Raw genomic sequence first — 16,963 nt, forward strand, 5'->3', positions numbered from 1 at the left:
AAGGTGCGGAAGTGAGAGCAAAAGAGAGTGACCCCTAGCTTATGGAGCTGCGGTCTAGAAGTGAACCAGTTGGTTGAGGCAGGCGAGAAGCAGACAACGCACGTGGAGATGGCGGATGTGCAGGGTCTGGTCGGCTGAGTGGTCGATGGATCAGTTGGTGAGGTTCCTGAATGGGAGGGGGAGTGGGAGTGGGGTGTTGGGATTATACTGCTGACAAGGAGGGGACTTTCAAAGTGGAGGAGGAGGATGGATGACGGAAGCTGCCCGAGGGCAGGCCAGGGGAGGTGCAGGATTGGGCCGCAGACTGGCCTAGGAGAGGGCATGGCGAGTCGGCAGGGGAGGGGGGCGGGGTACCCTCCGACCAGGCTGGTCACGTGGAACGTTGGGGACTGAATGGGCCAGTCAAAAGGGCCCGTGTTTTCGCACACTTAAGTTGCCACTGAAGGCGGACGTGGCTATGTTGAGGGGACACATATGAAGGTGGGGGACCAGATTAGGTTAAGGAAAGGATGGGTTGGACAGGTGTTTCATTCGGTATTGGACTTTAAAACAAGGGGGGGGTGGCGATCTTGGTTAATAAGCGGGTGTCATTCGAGGTGGGGAATATAGAAGCGGACCTGGGGGGTAGTTATGTTATGGTTAGTGGGAAGCTGGAGGGAATGGCCGTGGTATTGGTAAATATATATGCCCCGAACTGGGATGGCATTGAGTTTGTTAGATGGGTTCTGTGGAAGATCCCGGACTGAGATTCACATCGACTGGTTATGGGGGGAGATTTCAACACGGTCCTTGATCCATGATTGGACCGGTCGAGGTCTAGGTCTGGGAAGGTGTCAGCTGTGGCAAAGGAGCTCCGGGGGTTCATGGAGCGCATGGTGAGGGGAGGGTCGATCCGTGGAGATGTGGGAGACCAAGGTGCGAGGAGTTTTCGTTCTACTCCCATCTGCATGAGGTGTATTCCCGGATAGACTTTTTCGTTATGGATAAGACGCTGCTGGCCGAGGTGATAGTTGCTGAATATTCAGCAATAGTGGTGTCCGACCACGCCCCGCACTGGGTAGATTTGCAAGTTAGTAAGGGAAAGGCCCAGTGCCCGCAATGGAGGTTGGATGTGGGGCTGTTATCAAAGGAGACCTGTGAGCGGGCGAGGGAGGTCATCCAGGGATATACAAGGATCAATGACACAGGTGAGGTATCGGCGGGGGTGGTTTGGGAACCACTGAAGGCGGTTATTAGCGGGGAACTCATTTCAATTCGGGCCCATAAGGAAAAGGCTGAGCGGGTGGAGTTGGACAGACTGGTAGGCGAAATTTTACAGGTGGACAGGAGGTATGCGGAGTCTCTGGATGACGGGCTTTACAAGGAACGTCAGAGACTGCAGTGGGTGTCCCAATTGGGCTCGGGGAGGTTATAGGCGGGTTGGGGGTGATGCAATCGGGTAAAGCACCGGGACCAGACGGCTACCCGGTTGAGTTTTATAAAACGTTTTCCAGACTGTTGGAGCCACTCCTGGTAAAGGCTTTTAATGAGTTGAAGGAGCTGGGAGTGCTCCCCCCAACTTTATCGCAGGCATCGCTCTCCCTTATTTTGAAGCGGGATAAGGATCCGGGGAGCTGTAGTTCGTTTAGGCCAATCTCCCTGTTAAATGTGGATGCAAAATTGCTGGCAATGATCTTGGCCATACGTATAGAGCATTGTGTTCCGGGAGGACCATACGGGATTTGTTAAGAGACGACACCTGGCGTCCAACATTAGGCGGCTCCTAAATGTAATAATGATGCCTGCGGAGGGGCGTGAGGTCAAGGTGGTGGTGGCCATGGATGCAGAAAAGCCTTTGATCGGGTGGAGTGGAAGTACTTGTGGGATGTCCTGGGAAGGTTTGGGTTTGGGCAGGGATTTGTGGATTGGGTCCGGTTGCTATATCAGGCACCGGTGGCGAATGTAAGGACAAACCGGGTTCGATCGGAATATTTTAGTCTGTGTCGGGGGACGGGACAGTGGTGCCCACTCTCCCCACTACTGTTTGCCCTGGCCATAGAGCCTTTGGCAATGGCGCTGAGAGCATCGAACGTTTGGCGGGGGATAGTGAGAGGGGTGTGGAACACAGGGTCTCTCTCTATGCGGGCGATTTGCTCCTTTATATAACAGAATCGTTGGGGGAAATTGCACGGATTATGGGGATATTGAAGGAATTTGGTCAGTTCTCAGGTTATAAACTGAATATGGGCAAGAGTGAGGTTTTTGCGATCCAGGCAAGGGGGGAGGAGAGGAGACTGAGGGAGATGGCATTCAAAGTGGTGGGAAGGCGTTTTAGGTACCTGGGGATTCAAGTGGCAAGGGACTGGGGTCAGCTTCATAAATTAAATTTGGGCAGGGTGATTGAGCAAATGAAAGAGCACTTCCATAGGTGGGATGTGCTCCCGCTGTCATTGGCGGGGAGGGTACAGACTGTGAAAATGACAGTCCTCCCAAGATTGCTGTTTGTGTTTCAGTGTCTTCCAATCTTCATCCCTAAGGCACTTTTTAGGAAGATGAATGCGGCGATCTCGGGTTTTATATGGGCTGGGAGAGCCCGAGGGTGAAGAAGGCCCTTCTTGAGCGGGGGGGGGGGGGGGGGGGGGGGGGGGGGGGGGGGGCTTGGCCCTTCCGAACTTTATTAATTACTACTGGGAAGCTAATATATCGATGGTTAGGAAATGGGTCGTGGGGGAGGGGTCTGTGTGGGAGCGAGTGGAGGCGGCATCTTGCTAGGGCATCTCTGCCGTTCTCGCTGGCTCAGTACTCCACAAGCCCAGTGGTAGTGGCAGCACTGAGAGTGTGAGGGCAATTAAATGAAAAATGAAAATCGCTTATTGTCACAAGTAGGCTTCAATGAAGTTACTGTGAAAAGCCCCTAGTCGCCACATTCCGGAGCCTGTTCGGGGAGGCTGGTACGGGAATTGAACCGTGCTGCTGGCCTGCTTTAAAAGCCAGCGATTTAGCCCAGTGCGCTAAAACAGCCCCGGAGGCAGCACATGAGACTGGAGGGGGCATCGGTGTGGTCCCTGCTCTGTGATAATCACCGGTTCGCTCCGGGGCGGGGGGGGGGGGGGGGGGGGGTGCTGGACGGGGTCTTCAGGAGGTGGCAGCGGACAGGGATTGAGAGATTTGGGGATCTCTTCATTGAGGAGGGTTTCCCGAGCCTGGAGGAGCTAGTGGAGGAGTTTGAGTTGCCAGGTGGGAATGGGTTCCGGTACTTACAAGTGTGGGATTTTGTCCGGAGGCAGGTTCCGGGCTTCCCTCGCCTCCCACTAAGGGGCTAAAGGGTAACAGGGGTTGGGGAGGGAAGGATCTCGGAAATATATAAGGAATTGATGGAGTTGGAAGGGGTTCCAATTGGGGAGGTAAAGAGAAAGAGCTGGGAGGGGAGTTGGAAGTCGGGTTATCGGGGAAGGCCCTGAGGAGAGTCGATGCATCCTCGTCATGTGCCAGGCTCAGCCTGATCCAGTTCAAGGTGGTTCACAAGGCTCATATGACAGTGGCTCGGATGAGTAGGTTTTTTGAGGAGGCGGAGGACAGGTGTGGGGGAGAGAGGCTAACGTTTTGGCCTTTGCTACCCTGGTGGCCTGGAGACAGATTTTGCTGGGATGGAGAGACTCGGAGCCTCCAAAGTCGGGGGTTTGGGTCAGCGACATGGCAGGGTTTCTTAGGCTAGAGAAAATGAAGTTTGCCTTAAGGGGTTCATTACAGGGGTTCGCTCAGAGGTGGCAGCCGTTCATCGACTTCTTGAAGGAGAATCGACTGTCAGCAAAGGGGGGGGGGGGGGGGGAGAGAGGGAGCCATGCAAGTGACGAATAAGGGCAGGGAATCATGTATAGGTAGTTAGGGTTTAGGGCTGGGGGGAGTTGGGTGTGTTATTGTGGGGTTTTTGCATGTGTTGGATCTCTGTTGTTTGAAATGTTAAAATTATAAATGCCTCAATAAAATATTTTCTAAAAAAAAAGAACAATTCTGGCAGAAAGACAGTTATGATAGGGGCAGAGAGAGAATCAGGCGGTTAAAATGAAAGAACATCATAAATGGCTGTAGTAGCTCCCAGGAAGAGTCATGAGGCCCTCACAAATATTTAGTCACCATGTTGGGTAGTGGAAAGGTTTGGCTTGTACATATAGAAAACCTTTCTACCTTCAGACGTTCACAAAGAAAAAGGAAGTTTGGAGGAATCAAATGAATTGGACAGTTGAGATAGTAAAGTACCAATAGTTACTCCAACATAAGTGGTGCCTGTAACCAGTTCAGATCTGAGTCAGAGTTAGATAGGCATAGCTGATGAAGTGAAATTTTCAATGTAACGTGAAGAGCAAAATCAGTCTTTGTTGAAAAAAACTTTTCCTCAGACTCATGCCAAGGGTCAAGGTCCTTCCAAATTTCTGAAAGTTTAGGTCAAGAAAGGAGGCATCTCCTTAGGTATAGGAAGCTAGCTAGATTTATAAAGAAATTAAAAACAACAAATGTATGTCAGTTGTACTGAATTTGAAGATTGTGTACTTGTTCTTTATGGAAGGAGGAGTGTAATAGCCTCCTGTGGCTATTTGTATATGCATGATATAGTCAAACCGGAATAAACCAGTTTGTTGGGTACATCGAACCCCATCGGTGTAGTCTCTTTTCTGTCTGGCAATTATGTCATAGTACTCCCTACTTGATTTGCTCTGATAAAATGTGTACACCAAAAACAATTAGAACTTGTCTTTCTAGATTTGTACTAACCTACTCTATATTTTCTGCATTTGATATTCCCCATATCTGCTTCACATTAGCGTACTCAATTTTCAACATAAATATTCAGCAAATAACACCGAACAAAAACAGAGGTTCTACAGATACCTTTCAAAGTGTATGTACACAATACCTAATTTGCTAAATCATTTCAATATATCATAAAGAGTAATTTTAACTGACTTTATAAGACTAAATATTTAGAACCAAAGTTCCCCTTGAGCTCATGCTAGAACACATAAACAAGCTGAACATATTATTGCATAATTGGAATCTCACCTTTCTTTGTTATTGTCACTTCTGGTGCTACACAAAAGATCTCCAAACTCTACAGCAAGCAGCCAGTTAGAAATAGACCTATACAAAACCATCACAAATAGGAATATTTAAAATTAAGTGAGAGTCCTTAAGATTTCACTTGTATGGGCATTAAGACATTTCATCAAAAAACAAATATTTATTTTTTCAGGTCAGTATTCAACACAATCTTCATCCTTTTGAAATTAAAAATGATTATAACATTTTCAAATTAAACAACAGCCTGAATCCAATCCAGTTAAACAGTTCATCAAAGCTCTTGCATTATTGCACTTGCATTATTGCAATTGTTAAGATAGACATAAAATGTCCACCATTGGGCATTTTTAGGATAATAAATGTTGTGCACTGTGCCAGATCATGACTAGTTAAGTACCATAAATATATGCACATCAGTTACTTACAAAAGGAGAAGTCCGATTCATCTCACTGGGTCCTGTCTAGGGGTAACCACCGAATCACCAGTACAAAACTTAGCTTTCTTTGTCATTGGTCAAGATTTTAGCATGTGAATTGTTATTTTCAAAAATAAGCATATGACTCCCCAATGGCTCAGTGAGTACGCTAAACATTCAGACCAGGAAGGCACAAGATTTGATCCCTGGTCTATGATGCATTAATTGATCTCAAGTAGCTGCCATTCAGGGCATGATAACATATAATTCTTAAGATAGAAATTTTTTGTCCATACTTTACTCAAGATACCAGGAACTTGCCTGTCAAACTACCACCTAGTTTACTAAATATCCATTGCCAGAATCCTATTTTTAAAATTGTTCACACCACCAAGTCCACTCCTATTACATTTGTTCTGCTATTTCTATAAACCCTGCTGATGCCAATACATGGTTTGATTAGCACTAACCACTCTCAGTACAATATGGCCCACATGACCATTGTTCACCTGAGATTGGGGAAAGGAAAACTAGTCAGGTCTGCTGAGTTATATTTCAGAGAGGCATTTGGGAAATGAAAAAGCTGCAGCCAATCTTTACAGACTTATAATTAATTTACAGAGTTATACATTACAACCTCCTAACTCAACAACCACAGTTTTAGTCTGTTTCTATATTTTTTAAGTGTGTGTCTACTTAGAAGGCTCAAATTAATCCAAAGTTGATTCACAATACCTGCAAAGAAGTGGATGCAACTAATACATAATTAACACTGGTCACTACTCAATTTCCCTTGTCAATATATATGCATGACAGGAATTGAGTTAGGCTGTGACATTCCTGCAGTCAAATAATGTCAGCACTCAAATCACACATGAACAATGGTCATGTGGGCCATATTGTACTGAAAGGGGTTAGGGCTAATCGAACCATCCAGGGTTTCTAGAATCAGAAGAAAAAAATGAAATAGGAGTGGGTTTAGTGGACTGAACAACTTTTTAAAATAGCATTCTTACAATGGATATTTAGTAAACTAGATGGTAGTTTGACAGGTGAGCAGCTGGTACCTTAAATAAATAATGCAGCAAATTGTTACACAATGAGTGGCACATTGATAACTTATGTTTTTGAAGAATCATGGGATGTTCAAGAGCTAAAGGTAGGCATTTTCTGGTGTTTTGTTTTACACGTACATGTACAAAAATCAATTGAATGTCTCGCCTGATCCTTAGCAGTTCAAGAACATGTATTATGCTATAAGGTTCTGTAGAATGTGATTTATAAATAAGTGATCTACAAATCTCATAAGTGGAAAATCAATTAAGGGTAATTATGAATTTGATCATGGGCTGGTGTTTCATGTTTTAGTTTGAAAATACATAACACTTGCATACAATTTTCATAATGAGAAAAATAATCCACAAGTAATACAAAATCTTGGGTTGCAAATATCACCACTTTGCACCCGGTCTCACCTTGAAAGGTCAGTGGGCCTTCTCATAATGTAGATTCTAGAAGATTCAATGCTATGCATTGTGAAGACTACATACTGTAGATTTGAAGAATTATCATTCCAACTATTAAGAAAATATATAACACTTTTCAGTTTAACTGCCAGAAAATTGGGCGAAACCAAAATTATCTCAATTCCATAAATGACTGATTGTAAACGTGAACAATTAAAGCTATCTCTGAACTTACAATGATGGTAGTGAAAATCTGGGCACGATACCCTCACTGAAATTAAACAGAAGCAAATGTAGTCACAAATCTATACGACTGTTAATTTCAACAACAATTGTAAACTACTCCAGTAAAATAGCAGCTGGTTATACAGAAAGTCAAAATTAATTTACAATAAGTGCTTTCTTTCAATTTAAATAATTATATTTAACAAAATAATTTTTATTTTACACCGTTAAAAATCTGCTAATTTTCTTGTAGCAAACATAAAAATGAAATTTTACACTGGCTGCAGCTTGTATAAAGGCATGTAGACAACTTGACGTACAGAATTTCCAATCACTTCCTATGGAAGAAACCAAAAAAAAAAATTAAAAGAAAATAATGAAACAGATTTTGTTATGGTTTCACTGTAACAAAGTGATAGAATACTCACAGCTGGTTTTTGTAGGCAACTATCAATTTGTATTTCCACTAGCCTTTTAACATAATGCAGTGATTTCTTGGGAAAATAAGGAAAAAGCAACGGACTTTCTGCAAAGAAATGTTAGAAATCACAATAATGATCCTGACATTGTGCTACAAATAAGCTAATGATTTGATGCAAAATCCTACATTATGCAGATAATTAAAATTATTCTTTTGGAAGTTAAACTCAGTATATTAGATATTGAAAAATTGTATACAAAGCAATCATGAATAGAATCAAAGGAAAAGAAAGAGGTTGAAAACTTATACCAGTTAATACAAACTAAAGGGGCTCGATCTATCAACCTCGTTCCGTTGATTTTCATATTCAAGTGAGCAGTTAGGTTGAGGTTAAGCTGCGGCGAAGTTACCCAAGGTGCAAAGGTACAGGATCTAATGGTCTCACCCCGTAGACCCTGAATGGGCACCGTTCAGCGCTGGTTTCCAAAAACGTGGACCAGGCGTGCTGGCACTTGGGGGAGGGGGGTCTCCCTGGAGATTGGAGACCCTGAGTGGTCAGACTCTGGGCAAGGCGGTATGCTGGCACCACCGGTGCTACCAGGCACCATCAGCCTGGCACCCTAGCAGTGCCATCTGGATGCCACTCTAGCAATGCCAGAGTTCCAAGGCAGCACTGCCAGGTTTTCCCTTGCTGGGGGTGCGCTGCCCTAATGAATGGGGTACAGGGGGGCTTGAGGACCCCCTAATTGGTAATTTAGGGTGGTGGGGGGGTTCAGAGATCAGGGCGCCATTTAAAAAGAGCTCAGCTCGCCAGTGCAGGTAATGAGCCTCAGTGTGGCTTCGGCAGGGCGTTCCTTGCCGAGGCCCAGAAAAGTAGAGTCCTGTTTAATAGCAGGGTCGCTCTCGGCGCTGTAAGGAAACTCCCAGCCTATCAAGCCTCGAAACAGGACTCTGTTTCATTTCTATTAAATCACGCCCAATGGCTCAAATCTTTCAATATGAGAAGAGGCCTCTGATTTAATTTACATCACTGATGTTTGTTGTACAGATCTGCAGTATTTATGCAGGAAGTTTAATGTTCTGATTGCTGGTTTTACCCTGCCTGGATTTTTCTATGATTTCAACAGTGGGATAAGATTGGCCAGAACCATGGAAACATGGGCTGTTTGTACTATGCTTAACCTTGTATTTGCACAGATTTACTTGAGATATTTCCCCAACATGTTAAAACCAGCTTAACCACAAGCTGGAGTGTCAAAGTACCCCCTGCAATGTTCACCTCCCTCCCCACTCAACTCATCGTCTGGGCAATGTTGAACCCCCCATCTGTCTTGGCAATGTTCACATCCCGGCAACATTCCCACCCGGGCAACTTTCACTCCCTATGGCTCCTCCACATCCAGCATTGTTGATTCCTCATGGCCCCTCCACACCCCGCAATGTTCAGTCCCCACGGCCCCTCCACACACGGCAATGTTCAGTCCCCACGGCCCCTCCACACCGAGCAATGTTCAGTCCCCATGGCCCCTCCACACACGGCAATGTTCAGTCCCCACGGCCCCTCCACACCCGGCAATATTCAGTCCCCACGGCCCCTCCACACACGGCAATGTTCAGTCCCCACGGCCCCTCCACACACGGCAATGTTCAGTCCCCACGGCCCCTCCACACCCAGCAATGTTCAGTCCCCATGGCCCCTCCACACACGGCAATGTTCAGTCCCCACGGCCCCTCCACACCCGGCAATATTCAGTCCCCACGGCCCCTCCACACACGGCAATGTTCAGTCCCCATGGCCCCTCCACACACGGCAATATTCAGTCCCCATGGCCCCTCCACACACGGCAATGTTCAGTCCCCATGGCCCCTCCACACACGGCAATGTTCAGTCCCCATGGCCCCTCCACACACGGCAATGTTCAGTCCCCATGGCCCCTCCACACACGGCAATATTCAGTCCCCATGGCCCCTCCACACACGGCAATGTTCAGTCCCCACGGCCCCTCCACACCCGGCAATATTCAGTCCCCATGGCCCCTCCACACACGGCAATGTTCAGTCCCCATGGCCCCTCCACACACAGCAATGTTCACTCCACATGGCCCCTCCACACCCGGCAATGTTCATTCCCAATCGCCCCTCCACACCCGGCAATGTTCAGTCCCCATGGCCCCTCCACACCCGGCAATGTTCAGTCCCCACGGCCCCCCCACACCCAGCAATGTTCAGTCCCCATGGCCCCTCCACACCCAGCAATGTTCACTCATCATGGCCCCCCCACACCCGGCAATGTTCAGTCCCCATGGCCCCTCCACACACAGCAATGTTCACTCATCATGGCCCCTCCACACCCCGCAATGTTCACTCCACATGGCCCCTCCACACCCAGCAATGTTCACTCATCATGGCCCCTCCACACCCCGCAATGTTCACTCCACATGGCCCCTCCACACCCAGCAATGTTCACTCATCATGGCCCCTCCACATCCAGCAATGTTCACTCCACATGGCCCCTCCACACCCCGCAATGATCACTCCACATGGCCCCTCCACACCCAGCAAAGTTCGCTCTCCTCCGATGCACCTACTACCCCAGCTTTGTTCAACACCACCATCACCCCACTCCCATGCTCCCCACCTGACAGTGTTGACCTCCCTTTCCCCACAACAGAGTGCGGCCCTTCCTCTCCCAACTCATCTTCCGGATTCCCTAGCTCCTCTTTGGTTGGAACAGTCAGCATTGCTGGACAAGGGTGTATGGAACAGGGTTGAGCATTTTTGTGGTTGACAGGAGGGTGCTGCGGGAGGTTGAACATTGTCGGGAGTGAGGGAGGTGTTGAACACTATTGGTGATGAACAAAGGGGATGAATGTTGTTGGGTGGGGAGGGTGGGGGGTGAAGACGGTCGGGCGTGAAGGAGGGAGGTGAAGACTGTCGGGAGTGAGGGAGGCATGAAGACTGTCAGGGGTGAAGACCGTCAGACGATGAGGGAGGGGTGAAGGTGAGGGAGGGGTGAAGACTGCCAAAGGGGGAGGGGGGTTGAGGGAGGGGTAAAAACTGTCCAGTGATGAGGGATGGGTGAAGACAGTCTGGTGGTGAGGGAGGGGTGAAGATAGTCCGGCGTGAGGGAGGAGTGAAGACTGCAAGGGGTGAGGGAGGGGTGAAGACCATGGGGGTGAAGACTGCAGTGGTGGGAAGTGGGAAGACTGTTGGGAGTGAGGGAGGGGTGAAGACCGTTAGTGGTGAGAGAGGGGTGAAGATCGTCGGGGTAAGGGAGAGGTGAAGACTGTCGGGGATGAGGGCGGGGTGAAGATCGGCGGGGGTGAGGGAAGGGTGAAGACCATCGGGAGTGAAGGAGGGGTGAAGATCGTCGGGGGCGAGGGAGGGTGAAGACTGTTGGGAGGTGAGGGGGGGGTGAAGACCGTCGGGGATGAGGGACGGGTGAAGACCGTCGGGGGTGAGGGAGGGATGAAGAACATCGGGGGTGAGGGAGGGATGAAGACTGTCTAGGGTGAGGGAGGGGTGGTGAAGACTGTCAAAAATTGAAGGCACTGTCAGCGAGAGGAGGTTGTGTAGTGTAGGCAGTTGACAGATAATTTTAAACAATGTAAGTCAATAAACCGAAGACAGACCTTAAGGACCTTGTCAGTTCATGACAAGAAAAAAGGGCGTGTTTGTGCTGGAATGATACTCAACAATTTGCCCCCTTTTCGTTTTTCCCTTCTGGAGCCAGCATCTGGTAGACGCAAAGGCTAAAATAGTAAATGGTTGGATTAAATTGCAGTCAATGGCAGAGGCACCCTCTCTGACACTGATTGGAAGATCCGGGACAATTAATTTTGTATTCGTCAAGGTGAAGGACTAATGGAACATTTACAATTTTGGGCAAGTAATAGTAGCAGCAAATCCTGCAGGAAGTGCAGCACAGTTAGGTCAGGAGGACAGCTCTCTCTACTCTGCCCAACAATGTACCTTTGTCAGGAGTAGATTATTTCCCAAATATAATTCACCTTTGTCGAATTGTCAATCTGTGCAAGTTAGGAAATTATTAGGAATTTAATTGAGGCTACTCAAAGTACTATTAGAAAAACTATCAACCCGTAGAACGGTCTGATTTAGATTTTAAGTCCTTTACCCTAGACCCCCTGTTCCCACCAATGTTGAATTCAAAATGTTAAGTACTATTTGTACCCTTAAGATGGACACTGTTCTGTAAGAAAGAAAACCAAGGATTTCCTTCAGTCTCTGGAGGAGTTACGAGGTCATCGTCTTCATCTTTTAAATACTGTAAAACAAATTGCAGAATTAACCAACTTCCAATTCAATACTGAAAAGGTATGGCTTTCAGGAGAAGAATGAAATAAAGCAAATGCAAAAAAGATTTATTCTTTTAAGATCAATCAAAACTCATCACATTTCAATTACACTGTTACAAGAATATATACTGTTACGACACCCTGGGTTAGTGCGCGGTCGATTCCAGCCCCACAGACCCTGGAGTCCCAACACAAGTGAATTAATCAATAATTTGTTTAAAATTTCTGAGTTCTTTAGCCCTTAACTGCTCAATGACTTACAGGCACCAGATTTGTGAGTGAAACACAACTAGTTATTTATAACAAAAAGAGTTAAGACATGCAATACTTATAATGGAATAATGGCCAGCTAATCTATTACTCCTCCCTTTTACCGTCACACCCTCTACCCAAATACACATGCAAGACAGACATACACAGAGGGAGAGGTAAAAGTAATAGGAATTAAAATATTAAATGGAATATGAGTGCGGATGTTGGAGTCATTGCAACAGTAGGCTGTCCTTTCAGGACACAGAGTGATTGAAACCAGCGATTGGATTGATAACAAGGATCTTCAGGCAGTAATATTCAATCAGAACTCCCAGGCTGCAGGTTTCTCTCTGGGGAAATCACTTCAGCTTTTATGAACCTTGGCCTTCACTCCAAAAGAATAGCCTCTGGCCTGTGTAATTCTTATTTGTGCCCAACTCCACCAAAATGTTCAACAGCCTTCCTGAGATAAGAGCAGAGTACCCCACATGAGATTTAAAAAAGGTTTTTAAACAACTGACCCTGGCTGCAGCTGGTGCTGGACTGGATTTTATTTGCAGCTCAAACTGGCTGTGCAGAGAGAAAGGTCTTTACTCTGGACCTTCAGAAAGAATCCATCAGGTGAGAGAGAGAAATCAAAGCTGTGACCCTCCAGCTTCTGCCAAAATCAAAATTAAGAGCAAAACACATTCCCACAAAAGAAGAAACATTCCAAAATAGCCAGCACCAATCAGCATCAAATATCAGCTAAGGCCCGGCAATTGTAAACAGCTCATTGGCTGCCAGCCAAGACCATCACTAATATCAGACCAAATAGCACATCCTGCTAGAGTGCCGTTCTTTTAAATAAAGGTGAAGCCCATCTTAAAAGCATAGGTCCCATTAATTGTCCAGGTACAAAAATTGAAACAACAGAAATTAAAAGGCAGCACGGTAGCATAGTGGTTAGCACAATTGCTTCACAGCTCCAGGGTCCCAGGTTCAATTCCCAGCTTGGGTCACTGTGCGGAGTCTGCACATTCTCCCCGTGTGTGAGTGGGTTTCCTCCGGGTGCTCCGGTTTCCTCCTCCGGTCCAAAGATGTGCAGGTTAGGTGGATTGGTCATGCTAAATTGCCCTTAGTGTCCAAAATTGCCCTTGGTGTTGGGTGGGGTTACTGGGTTATGGGGATAGGGTGGTGGTGTGGGCTTGGGTAGGGTGCTCTTTCCAAGAGCCAGTGCAGACTCGATGGGCCAAATGGCCTCCTTCTGCACTGTAACTTCTATGATTCTAAAAGGGATTAACAGTAGGATCCTTACAATACATTTTCTAAAATTTCTTCAGGGGTCAACTATACTATAATTATCATATACATTGTAAAATAATTATGGAAAATTGTTTCCTCCAATTGTCTTGTAAACTTGAGGTAACATTTATTAATTTCAGCATATTATTCTCAAATTGTAGATAGAAAGATGATACTTGAGACACACTATTCATGTAACTTAGAACATGTCAGTATTTAGGAAATCAATATCACATATTAAGTCAGACCAAGCTTAATGATACAAAATGACATACCTGACCAACTCTCTCCACATTAAAATATTGTCCCTTTTGATCATAAAGCTCTGGTGCCTTTGTGAAACAAGAGACAAAACTTGGTTGAAAATCAACACATTGGGTGATATTTCCTGAATAATCTCTAAACATAATTGTGGTATAGATTATATTCTAAATTGTATTGTTATCCAACATAAGAAAGTTACATCCCCTAGGTTTGGTGCACATACAATTACATAAGCATAAGTACACTGAAAACCCCTAGCATTATTTATCAAAAGGTTTAGTACAGGTTATTTAGATAATCAGTGATTATTTAAGTTCTTCATTCCTTGTTTAATCTCTAATAAGAATTAGAATTTTCTCACTCATTGGGGGAAAATAAATCAATGACTTTTTGGAAATTCATGTCGTCTTGTTAGTAAGGTTATCTTTCTCTATTCCATTTGCAGTGTCTAATTCTAAACTGAACATTTAATTTTCTGGACGTAGGCGTTAAGAAACAGTGCAAGCAATGTAATACACAAACTAAACATTAAAAAAATTAAACAAATTTAGAGTATCCAATTTTTTTTCCAATTAAGGGGCAATTTAGCACGCCAATCCACCTACCATGCACATCTTTTTGAGTTGTGGGGGTGAGACCCACGCAGACATGGGGAGAATGTGTAAACTCCACACGGACAGGATCAAACCCGGGTCCTCGGCACCGTGAGGCAGCAGTGCTAACCACTGTGCCACCAAGCTACCCTTACACAAACTAAACATAACAGCTCCAAACAGTCCTGCACTTTTAGGTTAAGAGGGTAAACATCTTCCAAATGAAAGGCAACCTAACCTATCCAGAATTAAACCAGAACTTTGTTTCTTCAGGATTCACACAGGCACAGTCAGAGGTGGACAGAAACCAGCAGTGGAACTAAATATTACAGGTAGTTTAAAATGACACACTGCTTTGATGCTTCCTTATCTTCAACTGTTAGATTAAGACAATAATGTCTGTTGAGTGCACACAAACTACTCCAGTTGCCTATCTTACAGATAATACTGAGAAAAAACCCTCAATAAGTTGGCAATGGAATATCACCAGAATAAACCCAAGTTATCCTGCTGGATTCTGCCCCGTCAGGCAAAGACAAAACTAAACGGATTATCTGAATGCTGTTCTGGCCTGAAAGCATGAGTGATTTCCCGAAAGATAATGAAGAGAACTTTTTTGCTGAATGGACATGCTCTATATTTTGAGAAACCATACTGGGAATAGTTTTAATGGGAGTTTAGAAGCCTTGCAAGATAGTTTCAACTTGCTCATCAAAGAATCTTTTTCCAAGGACTGACATTGGCAAAAGTGACCAATGGCTAATAAGGATGTAATGGTACAGGTACAGCAAGCAATTAGGAAAGTAAATTAGCTTTCATTGCAAGAAGGTTGCTGTACAAAAGTATGAATGTCTTGCTGCACTTGCACAGTACTTTGGTGAGCCCATACCTGAATACTGTGTGCAGAAATAATGTGTGTAGTTTTGGTCTCTCTACTCAAGGCAGGACACACTTGCCTTAGAGGGGGGCCAACAAAGGTTCACTTGATTCATTCTTGGAAAGAGAGTGCTTTGTATGAGGAGAGATTGAGTAGAATGGGCATATACTGTTTGGAATTTAGAAGAATAGAGGTGATCTCATTGAAATATACAAGATTCTAAAAGGGATTGATTGGGAAGATGCTGAGAGGATGTATCCCTTGCTGGTGAGTCTAGTCCAGCCAGCAAAGTCTCAGAATAACCGGACTGTGATTTCAGATTGGAATAAGGAGAAATTTCTTCAGAGGGTTGTGAATCTTTGGAACTCTCAATTCTCTGAATTGCTCAGTCATTGTATATGTTCAAGAAACTGATACATTTTTGGACGCTGAGGGAATCAAGAGAAATGGGGATCAGGTAAGAAAGTAAAGTCGAGGATCAGTTGTGATCTCATTAAACGGTGGTGCAGGTTCAAGGTGCCTTATGGCCTATTCCTGCTTCTCTTTATGTTCTTTGAAGTAACCTGCCAAAAAAGTCAATAAAATATCCAAGTATATAAAGTTCCAGAATCTCTTGCACGACTAAATTGCAAGAATTCATTATGGAATAATATGAGTTTGTAGCATGGGTTTGGTAAGCCATCAATTTCCAAAAGGAACAAAATTCCTAGGTGCTTCCTTCTTTTTTCCAATGAATAATTGTAAAATTATATTTAAAAAACAAATGAATAAATAATTACAATTGAAAGCTTACCTCTTTAAAGTGCTCAGATAGGAAGTCAGCAACAAATGATACATCTCTATGTGTCATCTGTATTTAAAATAAAATTAAAGTAAATGGCTGTGTAAATATTAAGCATGAGTTTCCATTTGATTTAATAAGCCTCAATAGTTCTATCTTGGCAGTTCTCAGATTTACATTGTTAACTTATTCAAAATGGCATGGTTCCAAAACAGATTGTTTCACAAAAGTATATTTGTAAGGGGAAGACCATAGGAATATTTGGAACAGGAACATGTCATTTATCCCATCGGACCGACTCTGTCATTCAATTAGATCATGGCTAATCTGCAACTCAACTCTATTTTCTTGCCTTTGCTCCATATTCCTTACTGCCCTTACTTAACAAAAAAAACTGAAACTATGAAGGAGGTTGAATGTCAGTTCTAATTATATTTTATTCCAATTATAAATTGTAATGTCTACAAACAAAGATACCGATTGTTCATAATATCTACTGCTGATCAATGGCCTCAGCTGGTGAACTTTCATGAAATTGAATGTAAATTTACAGTCATGTTCTTCGATATTACTTTTTTTCTTATTTTAGAGTACCCAATTACTATTTAAAATAATTTTATTTTCCTTTTTTAAAAAGAGTACCCAATTATTCTTTTCCAATTATGGGGCAATTTAGCATGGCCAATCCGCCTACCCTGCACATCTTTGGGTTGTGGGGGTGAAGCCCACGTAGACACGAGGAGAATGTGCAAACTCCACACAGACAGTGACCCGGGGTCAGTGACTGCGCCACCGTGCCGCCCTTGATACTATTTTAATAAAGTTGAGTAGCTGTTGGAGACGACAGTGCTTTCTTTGGAAACATCAAATTACATTTTAGTTCCTTTCCGATGAAAGGTTACACTCCTGATATGTTAGCCTGCCTTTCCATTTAGGTAGACTGACCGATTGTCTACTTCTAGCATTTTGCTTTTGTTTCAGATTTCCAGTTTTTTCTTTTTATTACGTTGGCT

General features: G+C 44.6%; 1 protein-coding gene across 3 annotated transcripts in view; it reads right to left on the reverse strand.

The window, feature by feature from the left end:
- Positions 1-16,963, reverse strand: part of anapc4 (anaphase promoting complex subunit 4) — a 115,623-nt gene that overhangs the window by 26,523 nt on the left and 72,137 nt on the right. For all 3 annotated transcript variants that reach the window (XM_072496516.1, XM_072496517.1, XM_072496518.1), the window contains 8 exons: positions 15,963-16,019; positions 13,711-13,767; positions 11,775-11,868; positions 7,591-7,688; positions 7,439-7,500; positions 7,173-7,208; positions 6,947-7,048; positions 5,038-5,115 (listed from right to left, as the gene is read on the reverse strand). In XM_072496516.1, coding sequence (XP_072352617.1) covers positions 5,038-5,115; positions 6,947-7,048; positions 7,173-7,208; positions 7,439-7,500; positions 7,591-7,688; positions 11,775-11,868; positions 13,711-13,767; positions 15,963-16,019 — 584 coding nt within the window. The remainder of the gene's footprint in view (positions 1-5,037; positions 5,116-6,946; positions 7,049-7,172; positions 7,209-7,438; positions 7,501-7,590; positions 7,689-11,774; positions 11,869-13,710; positions 13,768-15,962; positions 16,020-16,963) is intronic.

The sequence above is a fragment of the Scyliorhinus torazame genome, chromosome 3, assembly GCF_047496885.1.
Source record: "Scyliorhinus torazame isolate Kashiwa2021f chromosome 3, sScyTor2.1, whole genome shotgun sequence".
Lineage (NCBI taxonomy): Eukaryota > Metazoa > Chordata > Chondrichthyes > Carcharhiniformes > Scyliorhinidae > Scyliorhinus > Scyliorhinus torazame.